This window comes from Pelophylax lessonae (genome assembly GCF_965119305.1).
Source record: "Pelophylax lessonae genome assembly, chromosome: 5".
Lineage (NCBI taxonomy): Eukaryota > Metazoa > Chordata > Amphibia > Anura > Ranidae > Pelophylax > Pelophylax lessonae.
Genome location: NC_138772.1, coordinates 543,024,808 through 543,041,086, shown reverse-complemented (window position 1 = coordinate 543,041,086; position 16,279 = coordinate 543,024,808). Strand labels below are relative to the sequence as shown.

Genomic DNA, 16,279 nt, shown 5'->3' with positions numbered 1-16,279 from the left:
TTTACACTAGCCGCCTGACTTTCTCCCTCTGCAGCGGCGATCGCGAGTGACCGGTGGACGATCGGGTCCGCCAGTCACACGCGCGGGGGGGTCCGTTACCACTTCGGAGCGGGCGCGCGCCTCCGGGGGCGCGCTCGCTCCCTAGACCCTCACAGGCTAGCGACGTAGACCTACGTCACTCTGCCCTTGAGGGGCTGAACGCCGCAGTAAATAGTCGTGCGGCGGTCGGCAAGTGGTTAAAATACCCAAAAATAAAAACGACTGACACCAGTGGGTGAACTTCCAGGATCGCAAAGGTCACACTTGCAACCGGGCCCTGGCATTCTACCACCGTGGGGAGGCCTCATGATGGCAGAAAGGGGGCCCACTGCAGAACTTGTGAAAGGGTCCCATAGTGGGACAGTAATAAAGGGTCTCACAATGAGAGTAAAGGGCCCAAGGATCAGTGGGAAGAGCCCCAGGCATGAAGGGAAGGGCCCTGGCCAGGGGTCCGGGGGGCCCTTCATGGTTTCTTGCACCGGGGCCCTGAAGGTTCTAGTTGTGCCTCTGGTGAGGTGCTTGTCCTAGGCAAGTGCTTGGAGATGAGGAAAAGGGCCTTCCGTCAAATAAGCTGTCCCCTTGCTTGCTGCGTTGTTGAATGGCTGTGGCAGGAGGAATGTTGTCCTCTCTTAGCTAGCCTTAAACATCACATAGGGAGAAGGGACAAAGTCCTTCATGTACTTTGTCCCCTGGCAAACAAAATACAATAAATTAGAACTCTACTGTATCTGAGCACCACAAACCAAAAACAATATTTCATTCATTTTTAATATTCGAAGCAAACTCCCCCATCTACCCATGTTTCCATGCTTTATTTCAGTGCTTTAAGTGGCCCAAAAGAGGTGCCGGTACTCTATTATAGCCTATAAATTTTGTCCCCCCCCCCCCACCCAACATCAGGGTCCCCACAGAGCACCCCCCCTGGACTGGGTTGGGACTCCGGAGCAGGGGGACTCACTGGTGGTGACTGGTCTGGCTCTGGAGTGGGAAATATTCTTGGGGGGGCAATTGAGGGCGCAGATGTCCAAAATGAGCGTTCTGGTACGCTAAGGCGCACGGAGAGGTGGCGGTATGCTCAAGAGCCATATTTGGAAGTGGCGGTACTGAGTACCAGTGCATACCTGCCCACTTAAAGCACTGCTTTATTTGAAAGAGAAATCACTTTGAAAAACACCACCCTAGCATTTCTGGTTGAGGCCATCCTGAGTAAGGCTAGATGATTCATGTACTTCCTGGAATCCGTTTGCCCTTAGCTCAGGCATACAAACAGGAGGAGGTGCTTAGCTGAGAAAAAACCCTCCTCCCCTCCTGAAGACTCCTGGGATGTATGACATCATTTGTCTAGGCCTGGAAACCAGGAAGTAAGTGAAGAAATTAGTTTAAAACAAGCAAATATGATATACTTTCCTTTTTATTTACTAATGATAGTGGCACAAGGATTAAAAATAGTTTTGAGATTGAGAGAGTGAAGTTCAGCTGTCCGGCTGTGGGTTCGTGCCCGGGGTCCGATGCGTCCCTGTTCACCGGTTCAGGTGCGAATCAGGTCTGGCTTTTTGCCTTAATTTGCACCTGAATTGGATCAGAAAACACACAGGACCCTTCTTCGATATAGACTGCGGCCGCCCCGGAGGTGTGTGAACTGGTTCCATTGAGAGCCGGTCACAATCTCCTGTCATATGAATTGGATGCGGGGAAACCTGCATCCAATTCGCATATGTGTGAACCCAGCCTTAGTACTGACAAAAATGTAATTATTACCACAAACACACTCAGAATTGTAGGTACTGCTTATCTAATGCCTCGTACACACGCATCGATAGTTGGCCGTGAATTTTCGGCCAACGTCTGATCGGCCGATTTTTGTCCAGTGTTGTTGTGTTGGTTGGAATGTGCCTAGACTGCACACATATTTTCTCGGCCAACAAAAACCAACTGCAGAAGTGATGTCATGTGCTGGTTTACTTTCCGTGTGTTTTTTCTTCTCTGAGCATGCCCAGTCTTGCTCATCAGATTTTTGTCTGCCGAAATCTGTACTGACTGACGGAAAATCGGCCGTTGTGTTGACGGCCAACAATAATTTTATAGCCTGCACACCAGATTTTATTCGGCCGAAAAGTCGGAGTCGGTTGTCGAAAGCATCATACTAACAAGCCGAAAATCGGCCGATCGGACGTTGGCCGAAAATTCACGGCCAACTATCGACGTGTGTGTACGGGGCATAAGTCATAGGTAGGAGCTATCAAGGGTGGACATCCCCAAGCCATGCTTTCTCTAAGCTCATAACAGCTATGCAGGGAACTCCTTCACTGCTCATGAACTTTGGGAACTTCTTGTAAAAAAAAAAAAAAAATCAGAAAGTCATTTCTTAGCTGTGTTTTTTATACTTGAAAAATTCAGCTAATCTTCACATCGATGAATACCCTTCAGAGCTCTTCACTTAGGATTACCATATTGTCATCAGTTGTGTAACAAATGGCTATTTTCATACAAAAGTTCAGACACAAGTACCATGGCACCAGAGGTGCTCAGACGTGCTTTCATCACTACTTGCTTAACAATGGTCAGCATGTGCTGAAATAACAACTTGGACCCTGAGCCGGAATAAACAACACTTTAGAACAAGAGTTTGAGATGTTCTCCTTTTATGGCTTGGCAAGGCTTGGTAAATGGTGTCACCTAAATTACCTCTTTTACTTGAAATTCCTCTTATTGTCAATCAATACAATGTTTTTTTTTACAGGAAAGATGTGCTCGGCCAATGCCAGAACACTAATGAATGAAGAAGAGGTAGAGGTCTTCCCGGACACTCACTCTATAGACTTACTGGCCCACTCATCGTTCGGGTGGGTTAGGACCACTGCCAAGAGAACCATGCAGGTTTCACCAGAAGGTAACTAGCCATTTCCCTGATGACCACATATCGAATCAAAAATGTTATCCTTAGCCAAATTACATTTGTGACGGTATTCACCATCACTGGAATTTAAAGACAGATAAGTAATGCTTTGTATTGCTTCATATTTGCCAGCAATATCTCCATATAGAAATATTAAGATTTATTCCCATTTGCCATGAAATTTGTAATTCCTAAATGCTGTGTATATTACATATCTTTCAATGTCAGCAAGGTTTTCCTTTTGTTTGTGTATTGGGAATGTGGATTGCCCTGTCTCATTGTAAGTGCTAATGACCTCCCATTGTTCTGTGTCTGGCTATTGTGTACATTGAGTGCCCCCTGGGGGCTTCTGTCTCATTACACATAACAGTCCTTCTGGTCAAGCTACCGGACCAATCATTGCTGACTCATTTTCAAGTCCTCATTTGCATGGCTAAGGAGGACCTGAAGGGGAACTGCAGGTACTTTACAATTGACCAATAGGAAAGCGGTTGTTGGGGGCGGGATGTTCCAAATTCTGTATATAAGTCTTGTTCAATAAAGTTGTTGTAGAGTTCCTTCACCTCAATCTAGAGTTCTGTCTCTTATTGGGGAATCTGCTGCAAGGGATTGCTTTGTCCTCCATACTCCCTTAGATAATCACTGAGCTCTTGTAAGAGCTTGTGTAAGAGCTTGTTCGTGCTGCACTCTACAGGGAAAGAGAGGTTCACCCAAAGGAACCTGGAGCCTTGTCGTAGGTCCAGGGTGGGTAGGAGATGCCAAGACCCTAACCAAGCTGCGGCGGTTCGTGGAGTCTGAAGTGCTTACGGTGTCTGGTGGAGTGCTTGGAGCCCTCGGGAAGCACTAGGAGCATCTGTCAACGGAGGTACCCGGTCCAGGGGCCCTGATCCGTTACAACATTTTTTTTTTTGCATGTAGACCACGCAGGTGTACGGCATGTATGTTGGGATATACATTTGACCTTATATTATAGCAGAACAGCACTTGGGATGTACTGCAATGCAACGCAAACACCTAAAGTGTATATATACCCAGCATTCTTTTTTAGTTTAAGATAGAGTGATGAAGAGGCAAGAGAAAGGACAGTGCTTTCCGTTGCCTGCCTATTTTAGTACCTCCATATACTAACTGTGATGGCGGCACTGGGTGGGCCCTACCATAGGGACGGTGCAAATCCAAATAGGGCTTAGTGCTGTTGTTTAGAGTGATGAAGAGTTACCTCTATCAGGATATTTTTTGCTGCCTGTGAGATTTCCCTTGTCATGGACGCGCAGCAAAAAAGGAGTGGACAGCTTTCCAAAGGGATCGGAATTTGGCATAAGAACAGGTGTCCTCATTTGGGCATTTTCCTCAGCTCTTGCCCTGCTCAAAATTTTTGGATTTCCCCTTACTTCCTTGGTATCGTTGGTCACCAGGACAAACAGAGGGGTGGAAAACCAAGAAAAAATATGATAATACAATTATTTTATTTTCGGGTTAAGTACCTTTTCATGAGGGCCCAGCCCAGTCTAGCTTTCTTGCCTAAGCGAGAGTGACTTTCCCTAATTGACGTCTCCTGGGATACCAACGACACACATCTCAGGAGCACTGGGGCAATCTCCTCTGCACTGCGCATGGAGAGGGTGATCTTCGCTGCATTTCGCCTGTCATGGGCAGAGGCAACTGCGAGAACCAGGAATAGACAGTCCCAGAACAATTCATATACTGACATTTGAGGTCCACAAATAATGATATGCTGACACTTGGGGTCCAAAAATAATGATATTTTGATTCACTAAAACCAGATAGTACAAAATCTTGTACAGCTCAGCAAAAATATCAATCAGTTTCCAGGTTTTAATATCAAAGCTTCAATGAACAAGGTGAAGTTAGAAGCTGATTGGCTACTATGCACAGCTACACCAGATTTTGCACTCTCCAGTTTTAGTAAATCAACCCCTTAGGGTCCAAGAATAATGATAAACTGACACTAGGGGTTCTAGAATGATGAGATACTAATAGTTGGAGTCTCAGAATGATGATAAACTGACATTTGGGGCCCCAGATTAATGATATACTGATACTTGGGGTCCCAGAATGATATTATACTAACAGTTGGTTTCCAGAATAATGATATACTGAGTAGGTAGCAGAATAATGGTATACTGATACTTGGGGTCAATAAATAATGGAATTTTGGCACTTAGGTTCCAAGAATAATGATATACTGATACTTGGGGTCCTAGAATGATGATATACTGACAGTTGGAGTCCCAGAATGATATTATACAGTTGGGGGGTCACAGAATAATGATATACTGGCTTGGGACCCTCAAAAAATGATATGCTGACATTCAGGGTCCTAGAAAAATGATATATTGACACTTGGTGGTCTCAGAATAACGATATACTAACAGTTAGGATTCTAAATATTACAATACTGACAATTAGAGCCCTGATGCAATAACATAAAGACACCTGGCAACATCCGGGTATCCTTTCTCCTATGCCAGTTACCTTGTGCCCCCCATCCCCTCAATGCACACACTCGATGTGCTGGGTAGCTCTAGGGCTGAGACTGACTGAGGAGCACTAGATGGAACATCAGGGGATGGGTGGTATATTTTACTGCAGGGGGTTGAACAGCAGATTGGCAGTATGGGTACCCAAAGCCACTCTGCTTAGTATCATGGACCCAGAGGACAGCCTCATGGAATCCAGAAAACGTAGCAACCCTGGCCTTAGTGCCAACCTCCAATAGCAATGGCAATGGCACCCTAGGCACCCAACTTAGTGACGAATCTGGCTCCGATAGTTCCCACAGGTCCCGTCTTATTCATTAAAGTATGCAAATGATACGTGCTATTTTCTGATGTAATCTTGAAAATAAAAAGCCATATTTATTATGAGTTCAGGGAAAATGGACCTGACGTTACAGATTTCCAGTAGGAAAGACCACAACATACAAGAATCCTAATTATAGTATAGCAGCATGCGGGAATTACTATTAATAACTAGAATGAATCACTCATGGTGCACATCCCCATAATTACAATTTCAGGGATCAGAGCGGTGGAAGACAATGTTGCAAAAGAAAATGGAATATTCCCCGGCTTCCTCTGGCTGGGGTGGAACTAAAACTCCCAGCATCGATGTTTAAAATATATCAGTTTTATTGTCTAAGTCCAATGATGATCAAATTGCAAGGTACAGGGGGCCACGATTGGGGCTCCTGAGTCCTGATGTCATCAGGGGGCCACGCATAATGGTATGGTATTCCATGTAGGTGAGCCCATGTCATTTTCACAGACTAGTGGCCATCTAGTTTAGCTTATAAAACACTTTCTCCTTTCGATTATTTCTTTCCAATCTCCCATTTGAGCACATAAATGTGACAACACCCACTTTTTACCAAGGCCACCCAGGGCTTTTTTCAGCTGGAACTTGGGGGAACTCAGTTCCTCCACCTTTGGCTCAGGCCCTCTGCTCCCTGCTCATCATTATCACAGAGGTCTGACTTCCTGTGTTTTCCAAGTGCACTATATGGACAAAGGAGATGCGGGTGCCTGGGGTGCAGTTCGGATGCTGACACCCCCACTGGATGATCTCTCTGCAAGTGAGAGAGGTGTAGCCACCTACAGTGTGAGGGGAGGTACTAGAGAAGAAGAGGAGTGAAAGCAAGATGTGGATGGGGGATGCAGAGCTAAGCAGCTGTGGAAGAAGGATGAACTCTGCACTCTGTGTGTTGCCCACCCCTGAACTCTGTACGCAGCACACCCCTGAACTCTGCACTATCTACATAGCACACTCCCGAACTCTGCACTCTGTGTGTTGCCCACCCCTGAACTCTGTACGCAGCACACCCCTGAACTCTGCACTATGTACATATCACACTCCCAATCTCTGCACCATGTACATAGCACACTCCCGAACTCTGCACTCTGCGTGTTGCCCACCCCTGAACTCTGTACGCAGCACACCCCTGAACTCTGCACTATGTACATAGCACACTCCCAATCTCTGCACCATGTACATAGCACACTCCCGAACTCTGCACTCTGCGTGTTGCCCACCCCTGAACTCTGTACTATCTACAAAATTGGCCTGGGCAGGAAGGGGGTGAAAGTGCCCAGTATTGAAGTAGTTAAGGCTTTCCTAAATTCTGCCTGAACTCAATGCCTGAGCTTAATTAATGAGGTTAAGCAGTGCTGACTTCCATCATCCAATCATATGCAAGCAAAAATGCAGGTTTCTTTTTTTTTCCTGGAGTGGGATTGGATATTTGCAAATTTAGAAATTTCACCAAATCCACTGTTTTATGGAAAACCTCCCTTGCAAAGTGAACAACCTATTTGCCTTTAATAAACCAACCGCAGAGTGTCGGTTATTCTGCTCTGAGCTCAGGCAGTAAACGCGTCAGCCTGCATGGGGGCCCCTACAGCCCAACATGGGGCTGACATGTCTGTTCTGACATGGAGAGAATACAAGTAAATACCAATACACACCAGAGGCCTAACTAGAACCTTCAGGGCCCCGATGCAAGAAACTATGAAGGCCCCCTGGACCCCTGGCCGGGGCCCTTCCCTTCAAGCCTGAGGCTCTTCCCACTGATCCTGGGGCCCTTTACTCTCGTTGCAGGGCCCTTTATTACAGTCCTGCAGCGGGACCCTTTCACAAGTTCTGCAGTGGGCCCTCTTCCTGCCATCTTGGGGCCTCCCCACAGTGGTGGAATGCCAGAGCCTGGTTGCAAGTGTGACCTTTGCGATCCTGGAAGTTCACCCACTGGTGTCAGTAGTTATCATTTTTTGGTATTTTAATTGTATTCATTTTTATCATTTTATTTTATTTTTTTACAATGTCACTGACTATGACTCTGTCCATTCAGAAAAGGAAAGAGCTGGTAAATGACATATTTACCGACCCCTTCCTGGTTCTCTATTGTGACACATCCCCTGCAGCAGCCGGCAGGAGAGGGGAGGGAGCACAGTGGGGGGGGGGAGGGAGCATGGGGGGGGGGGGTGGACCAGGGGAGCACACAGGGGCCCAGAGACAGCAGAACACAAGTGAACTGGATAGGAGGAGTGGCGGGGCAGCACACAGAGGAACCAATCTCCTCCATTATCCTCCTGTAGCTACAGGAGGAAAAAAGGAGGACAGGGGGCTGGGGGGGCTGCCCCCACCGCCCCTCCTATCCAGGTGTACAGGGGAGCCGCACAGGCCCCCTGGAGCATGGGGCCTGGTTGCAATTGACACCCCTGCAACCCCTGTAGTTACGCCCCTGATACACACACCTATGACTAAGAGGTAAGACTGCACTATGGTGATTCAAATTCATAAAAATTTCTCTTTCAACGATCTCTCTTATAGATTTCCATTACTCTGCAGGAGACGGTAAATATCTCCACTGTCACTGTCAGGTCACCCCGACCTTTACTGGTTTATTATCGGGAGATGTAAAATGGTAGAGTGGACTAATATGGAAAATTCGCAAACTCAACTAACACGGATAACTTCTCCTGCTGCTTTGACATCAATTTAGACTCTGTCATAATTTATGGTGCACCAGAGACCGGTATAGTCTCAGAAGTAAAATTCTTAAAGGCAGTAAAGAAGACGTTTAACCGTATGGTGTTTATAACACTGCATATAATGCGAAGCTAACAGTAAGCTGACAAAATGAATACTGCCTCAGCTTAGTACAGTAGCAGTAGTAGATGTAAACCCTCGGGCTGCATTCACACCTGAGTGCCGGGTTTTTTTGTGCATTTTTATGCACGATTTTGGTGTGTTTTTATGCGCGATTTGCACATTTTTATATAGCGTTTTATAGCTTTGCCATTTTTTTTTATTAGCCAATAGACAAAACAATCATCTGTTGCATCATTTCTTTGCAACGGTTTTTCAGCTTTTCCATCAGCTTTTATTTCGTTTTTTATTATTATTATTCATTTATTATTATTATTCTTTTTTTCAGCTTTTCCATCAGCTTTTATTTCGTTTTTTTTTATTATTATTCATTTATTGTTATCCTTTTTTTTTTTAGAATAAGGGGTTAGAGTTAAAGCGGAGTTCAGGGCTAAAAATTTTTTTAAGCTAAAAATACCCCCGGGGCAGTCAGGGCTAGTGAATTTAAGCAACGATAGCCTCTGAGCTGTCCCCTGTTTCACTTACCTGTAAGAAGAAATACTTACCTTGAAAATGTCTTGTTCAGCGCTGCCATCTCAGGTGTGGGCAGCTGAAGCCGGAGCGTGTCCTTTTCGTGTCCTCTCGGTGACATCGGAGTCCCAGAATGCCCTGCTCGTCACTTCCGGTGCAGGCGCGTCATCCCTGAACAGCTTCTGGGCATGCCCAGAAGCTATTCAACAGGGAATGACGCGCCTGCACTGGCAGTGACGAGTGACCCAGGTGCAGGCGCACTGACTCCTGGGATCGATGACACTCATCTCCCAAGAGTCAATGCATGCAGGAAGAGACGGCGCGGGCCGCGGCCACAGAGGGAGGAAGAGGAAGGAAGGTGAGTATATTTTCATTAAAAAAAAGGTAGGTGAAACAAAAAAAAATGTTTAATTATCCAATTCTTTTTCAGGTTCATCTAAGCTAGCGGACGTGCAAAAATAATTTTTAGGGTGGAACTCTGCTTTAAGGTTAGGGTAGGGTTAGGATTAGGGGTTGGGGTTATTTATTATGTACTTATTTATTTTTGCTAGGGTTAGGGTGTTAATACTACTACTACTCCTATTAATAATAATAATAAATAAATAAATAAATAAACAACCTAACCCTAAGGCCCCTTTCACACGATCGGACTGGTCAGGTCCGCCTGTCCATTTTTCAGGCAGACCTGATCGGGCCACCCATTCTCCTCTATGGGCAGGCGGATGTGTCCACTGACACCCGCCTGTCATCCGATCCAACAAGATCTGCTTAAAACAGACAGATGGCGATACATTCGCCATTCGTCCAGTGGGTCGGATCGGATGAAAACGGACATGCTGTCCGTTTTCATCCAATGTCCCCATAGAGGAGAGCGGGCTCTGACAGGTCCGTCTCTGCACAGTGAGTGGAGACGGACCTGTCATCTGCCTGCTCAGCGGGGATCAACAAGCGATCCTCGCTGAGCTAGCGGAGTCCGCTGAGCAGATCCATCCTGTGGGAAAGGGGCCTAAAACAAAATAAATAAAGAAATTAATATTATTTTTATTAATAATAATAATACATTATTACTATTATTATTATTAATAATAATATTTTTTGGTCAGGTTTGGGTGTTTATCATTATTTTATTATGAATATTATTAATAATATATTCATAATAATAATATGTTTAATATATTTTTTAAGGTTAAGGGTTAATTTTTATTTATGTATTACATATTATTAATTTATTTTATTAATTTATTTTTATTTTATGATGGTTTTTAATTATTTGTGTATTTATTTTACATTTATTTAAATGCTGCATCTCCATTTATTTATATGGGAATAAAAAGGCACAGATCTGCCTAATTTGAGCTACAAAAAAAGCTCCAGAACTTTTTTGTTCTTCATGCGTTTGGTTTCTGGCGACTTGGAGCGGAGATATGGACCAACTCCTAATTGATTTTTTTTCTCTTCCAGCATTTTGGTGCTTTGAGCTTTAAGCTATAAAACGCTGAGGAGTGAATGGCATACAGTTTTCCCTGTGCATCCTAAATTTTGGCTCTGGATATATTGTAATATTAGTTCTTCTCTATTATCTGTAAAAGCCTCTAATTTTTTCCTTTCAGGTGGCATATACCGGGATCACCAGTTTACGGGTCCAGTACACGTGGATGAGATCATTAACTGGCATTCTGTGGTCATAAGATACTTGTCACTAAAAGGACAGACGGATCGTGTCACCACCGACAGAAGCGGTACTCAGATCACAGAAGTCAACAGCAAGTTGCTGCCACATCACATGCCAAATAAGAAACTCCACAATGGAGGACTCGGGTACTCTAGCCAGTGACATTTCCTGACATTTTCAATGTTAAAACTGGGAGGAATTTTCGACCTGCTGCAAACGTGCCAACGTATGAGTCAAAATGCTTGTTGTGGTCCTCTTTTTTTCCTGATTCAGGGTTCAGAACTATGGTGGCACCCAGCTATCCAGCAATGTAAGGACTATAGAAATGAATAGATATGAGCTACAATCAGGGGGATGGTCTATTTCAGGGGTGTCCAACCTGGGGCCCATGAGCTGCATGCGACCCAAGATGGCTATGAGTGCGGCCCAACACAAAATCATAAACTTACTTAACAATTTTGATTGTTTTTGGGATTTTTTGGTAATAATGAGTTTACACTTAGCTGCTAAAAAAAAAATTGACAGGGTCTCTTTACTGGCCTTTAATAAGTTTTATCTTACCAAAGTAAAATCTACTCTTAACAATGACGCCTTATTCATGTCATCAGTTTTCGGCAGCACCTATGATTGTGAGCGACTATTTTCAAGGATGAAGAACACGAAGGGCAAAAATTTGAACAAAATATCTGATGAGCACCTTGGGAATTCATTGAGAATTGCTGATCCATCCATCCAACCAGATATTGATGCGTTCGTTGAACTTGTTTTATGTTCCCTATTTTACTTTTATAATAGCAAATATTACAAAAAAAAAATGAAGTTTTATTACTCAGACACAGAAAATAGAATTGATGCGCTAATGTACGTCCAGATTGAGATAAATAAAAAAACATATAGTTCACATCGTAATGAAATCACAGAAGTCCCAACGTGATCACTGTGAAGATAATAATTAAGAATAGTGACTTTCCATCATCCGTTCCGAAACACCAGTGGTGTGCCGCCACCTTAGGTGAAAAAGAGACTCTTAGCAGAGTAAGTGGACCCTTAATAAAAGAGTCACATGCACTTGTATTGCAAGGTGTATCCATTCATCTCAGAGGCGTAACTAGAACCTTCAGGGCCCTGATGCAAGAAACCATGAAGGGCCCCCCAGACCCCTGGCCGGGGCCCTTACCTTTAAGCCCAGGGCTCTTCCCACTAATCCTGGGGCTCTTTACACTCGTTGCATTGCCTTTTATTACGGTCCCGCAGCAGGATTCTTTCACAAGTTCTGCAGTGGGCCCCCTTCCTGCAATCTTGGGGCCTCCCCACAGTGGTGCAATGCCAGGGTCCGGTCGCAAGTGTGACCTTTGCGATCCTGGAAGTTCACCCACTGGTTTGCTACCGGGCCCCCTGGAGCATGGGGCCCGGTAGCGATTGCAACCCCTGCAACCCCTGTAGTTACGCCCCTGATTCATCTGATGACTATCCGCAAGCTACAGATCCACATGGTTACTCATACTAGTATCTCATCCGACCCAAGGAGACATAGAAAAAGAGCCAGGACAACCACATAGCATAAAAAACCCTTTAAAAACTGTTTATTATAAATTCTACATGGATAAAAAGATAAAGTGCTTATCATATGAAAAACTCCTGTCCTGGTATGCGATCCGAACATTTTCTTATCGAGAAGACCATGGCAAAGTCACAAGCCATGGTTCCGCTCCACGTGTTTTGTCAGAAACGGTTGCTATGCCCCAATTGTGTCAATTCTGACGAAGCACGTTGGACGGAGCCATCGCTTGTGACATCCCTGCACTCTTCTCGATGAGGAAGTACTCGCATCTCTCTCTGGACCAACGTTTTTCATATGATAAGACCTTTATCTTTTTATCCATGTAGTATTTATAATAAACAGTTTTTTAAAGGGTTTTACGCTATATGGTTGTCCTGGCTCTTTTTCTATGTTCCCATGAGATGTCACCTCGGGTCGGATGAGATACTAGTATGAGTAACCATGTGGATCTGTAGCTTGTGGATAGTCATCAGATGAATGGATACACCTTGCAATACAAGTGCATGTGACTTTTTTTTTATTATTAAGAGTCCGCTTACTCTGCTAAGAGTATATTTTCCGATTAAGGTGGTGGCACAACCCTGGCGCTTCGGAACAGATGATGGAAAGTCATTATTCTTAATTAATATCTTCACCGTGATTACTTTGGAGCTTTTGTGATTTCATTACGATATGAACTATATGTTTTTTATTTATCTCAATATGGACATACACCATCATACCAAAAGTATTGGGACGCCTGCCTTTACATGAACTTTAATGGCATCCCAGTCTTAGTCCGTAGGATTTAATATTGAGTTGGCCCACCCTTTATTGCTATAACAGCTTCAACTCTTCTGGTAAAGCTGTCCACAATATTTAGAAGTGTGTCTATGGGAATGTTTGAACATTCTTCCAGAAGCACATTTGTGAGGTCAGGCACTGGTGTTGGATGAGAAGACCTGGCTCGCAGTTTCTGCTCTAATTAATCCTAAAGATGTTCTATCGGGTTGAGGTCAGGACTCTGTGCAGGCCAGTTAAGTTCCTCCACCCCAAACTCGCTCATCCATGTCTTTATGGACTTTGCTTCATATAGTGGTACGCAGTCATGTTGGAACAGGAAGGGGTCATGCCCAAACTGTTCCCACAAAGTTGGGAGCATGGAGTTTTCCAAAATGTCTTAGTATTCTGACGCCTTAAGACTTCCTTTCCCTGGAACCAAGCCAAGCCCAACCCCTGAAAAACAACCCCACACTATAAACCCCTCTCCACTAAATCATTTGAACCAGTGCACAAAGCAAAGTCCATACAGACATGTATGAGTGAGTTTGGGGTGGAGGAACTTGACTGGCCTGCACCTCAATCTGATAGAATGCTTTTTGGATGAATTGCAGCGGAGACTGCGAGCCAGGCCTTCTTGTCCACATCCGTGCCTGACCTCACAAATGGGCTTTTGGAAGAAATGCTCAAACATTCCCATAGACACACCCCTAAACCTTGTGGACAGCCTTCCCAGAAGAGTTGAAGCTGTTATAGGTTGCAAAGGGTGGGCCAACTCAATATTGAACCCTACGGACTAAGACTGGGATGGCATTAAAGTTCATGTGCGTGTAAAGGCAGGCGTCCCAATACTTTTGGTAATATAGTGTATATTAGCTTAGAAATTCCATTTACTGAATTTATAGATACAATTTTGGTCTAATTGATATTTCAAGCTGCTGTTTCTCAGACCCTTACAGCACGAATCTCGCTATTTTTTACTTATTACTCAGATCTGTACAGTACATTATCCAAATCAGTGTATGTTAACTTGTGATCTGCCTGACTTTTTCTGCTCATCAGCTCTTCGTATTTTTAGTGCGGCCCAAGAAAATTCCTCCTCTTCTAATGTAGCCCGGGAAGGTCAAAAGTTTGGACACCCCTGATTTATTTAATCGACATCTTCACTAAAAGTGAAGTTGTCCTTGAAAAATACACAAAAAGGTCAAAAGCTGCCCAATGTTACATAAGCATCAAAGGGCCCAAATCTTCTCCACTCCTCCCAAACATAGCGTTTCACAGCAGACATCTGAGCAGTATGAGAATGAGAATCATTTCACCCCGTTATCAGTGGTGTCTGATAGGAAAAGTATTGCTTCTAGAAACCCTTTAACCCCAGATGGAATGTTACTCATCCGCCAATAGCACATTGCTCCCCGGGTAAAGGAGTAGTAACATCCCTTTGGGTAGTATTAGAGGAAACCCGTGAATTGTTTAGCAACATGATACTACCCGAGCAACCAAGAGTTTGGACTTGATTACCAGCGTTGTCATATTGTGGCTAGTTAAATCAATAAACAAGAATATTTGATTTGGCTGTGTACATTGAGTTCTCCAACATGTGAAGGACAAAACCTTCTCATCTAGAGCAGCAACTGAGGTTTTATGTGTTGAATCATGGATGTAAAAGATGAGCTCTATGTGAAAATCGTGCATTTTTGTATTGGGTTTCTCAGACATATGACTATGCAAACAATTTCCTTAAAGTGAAGGTGGGGTTTGCCCATATGCAGAACAGGAACAGGTTAATTTTAATGATGGCCCCACCATATGAACACACACTATATGGTCAAATGTTTGGTGACATCCAGGGCCGGCACTCCCACAAGGCAAACTAGGCGCTGCCGTCTAGGGAGGGTGCAGCCAGCACAGCCTCCCGAGCAGGGAAGCCATCAGGGGGGGACAGCCCATACACAGGTAGGGGGCCCAAGTGTTCCGAGGGGCCCGGCCACCCAGGTCCCAACCAACGAGACCGAGTTGTTGCTGCTGTAGTAACTAGCAATTGCTAAAGACGGGTGGCTGCAGAGTAAGCCGGTGCAGCTGAAGGGATGTGTCTTTGCGGGATTGCGCTGTCTCTTTGCTGAAAATATGAGGCTGTCTCTTTGCTGGATTGGGATGTTTCTTTGCTGAATATATGAGTCCAACTCTTTATTGGATTGGGATGTCTCTTTGCTGAATATATGAGGCCGTCTCTTTACTGGATTGAAATGTCTCTTTGCTGAATATATGTGACCATCTCTTTACTGGATTGAGATGTCTCTATGCTGAATATATGAGGCCGTCTTTTTACTGGATTGAGATGTCTCTTTTCTGAATATATGGGGATGTTGCTTTGCTGGATTGGATTCATTTTCACGTATTAAGTTGTAAGAGTGTTAAAATAGAAGTGAGTGCACTGTAGGATTTGGTGGGATGGGCAGTGGGTGGATTTGGTTGGACGGCCAGAGGGCGGGCCCTGCGAATTTTGATGGTCAGGCCCGGATGGGCCCAGGCCTAAAGCTGTGTAAGGGGCCCCAAATTTTCTGATGGCTGCCCTGCTCCCGACAGCCTGGATGGAAAACATGTGTGTTGTTTGGCGGTGGCCGTGGCCAGCGCCACACGAGACTCCGCTGAATGTCACTGTGTGCGAAATTGGAGCGCAACACTGATTGCTTGATGTTTGCCGGGACTCGCTCCACCAATCCGTATTGCGAATAGCCAGAGGCTGCCAGCAGTGCCAGGAGTCCAGGAGTCTTCTTAAACATTGGGTTATACTGCCCCCTATAGGAGTAGGACAGTGGGCAGAAAAAAAGCTTGCCTACGCCCAGGGCTTTTTTTCTCCACCCACTACCCACCTCTGAGCACTGTCCCTTGGTTCCATCCCCTACCCACCTCCCACGCACAACAAAATACCTCACCCAGCAACAAAATATCCACCCCAGCAACATTAGACCTCCCTCCAGTAGCAACCAGTATCAACAGATCAGCCAACAATAGACCCCTACCTCAACAAGAGATCCCTACCAACAGCATAAGACCCCCCAGCAATAATAGATCCCCCAGCAGCCACAATAGACCCTCACACAATAACCGATCCCTACCAGTGACAATAGATCCCCAAGCAGCCAGCATCAAGAGACCCTCCAACACACCCCACACCCCTTGCTATTACATACATACATTCAGTGCTGGAGGTGCC

At 44.9% G+C, this 16,279-nt stretch overlaps 1 protein-coding gene across 1 annotated transcript in view; it reads left to right on the top strand.

Annotated features, from left to right (window-relative positions):
• LOC309556168 (uncharacterized protein) overlaps positions 1 to 10,975 on the top strand; it is a 216,924-nt gene extending 205,949 nt beyond the window's left edge. The window contains exons 27-28 of the mRNA XM_082258529.1: positions 2,780 to 2,929; positions 10,681 to 10,975. Coding sequence (XP_082114655.1) covers positions 2,780 to 2,929; positions 10,681 to 10,904 — 374 coding nt within the window. The 3' untranslated portion in view covers positions 10,905 to 10,975. The remainder of the gene's footprint in view (positions 1 to 2,779; positions 2,930 to 10,680) is intronic.
• The last annotated feature ends 5,304 nt before the right edge of the window (positions 10,976 to 16,279 follow it).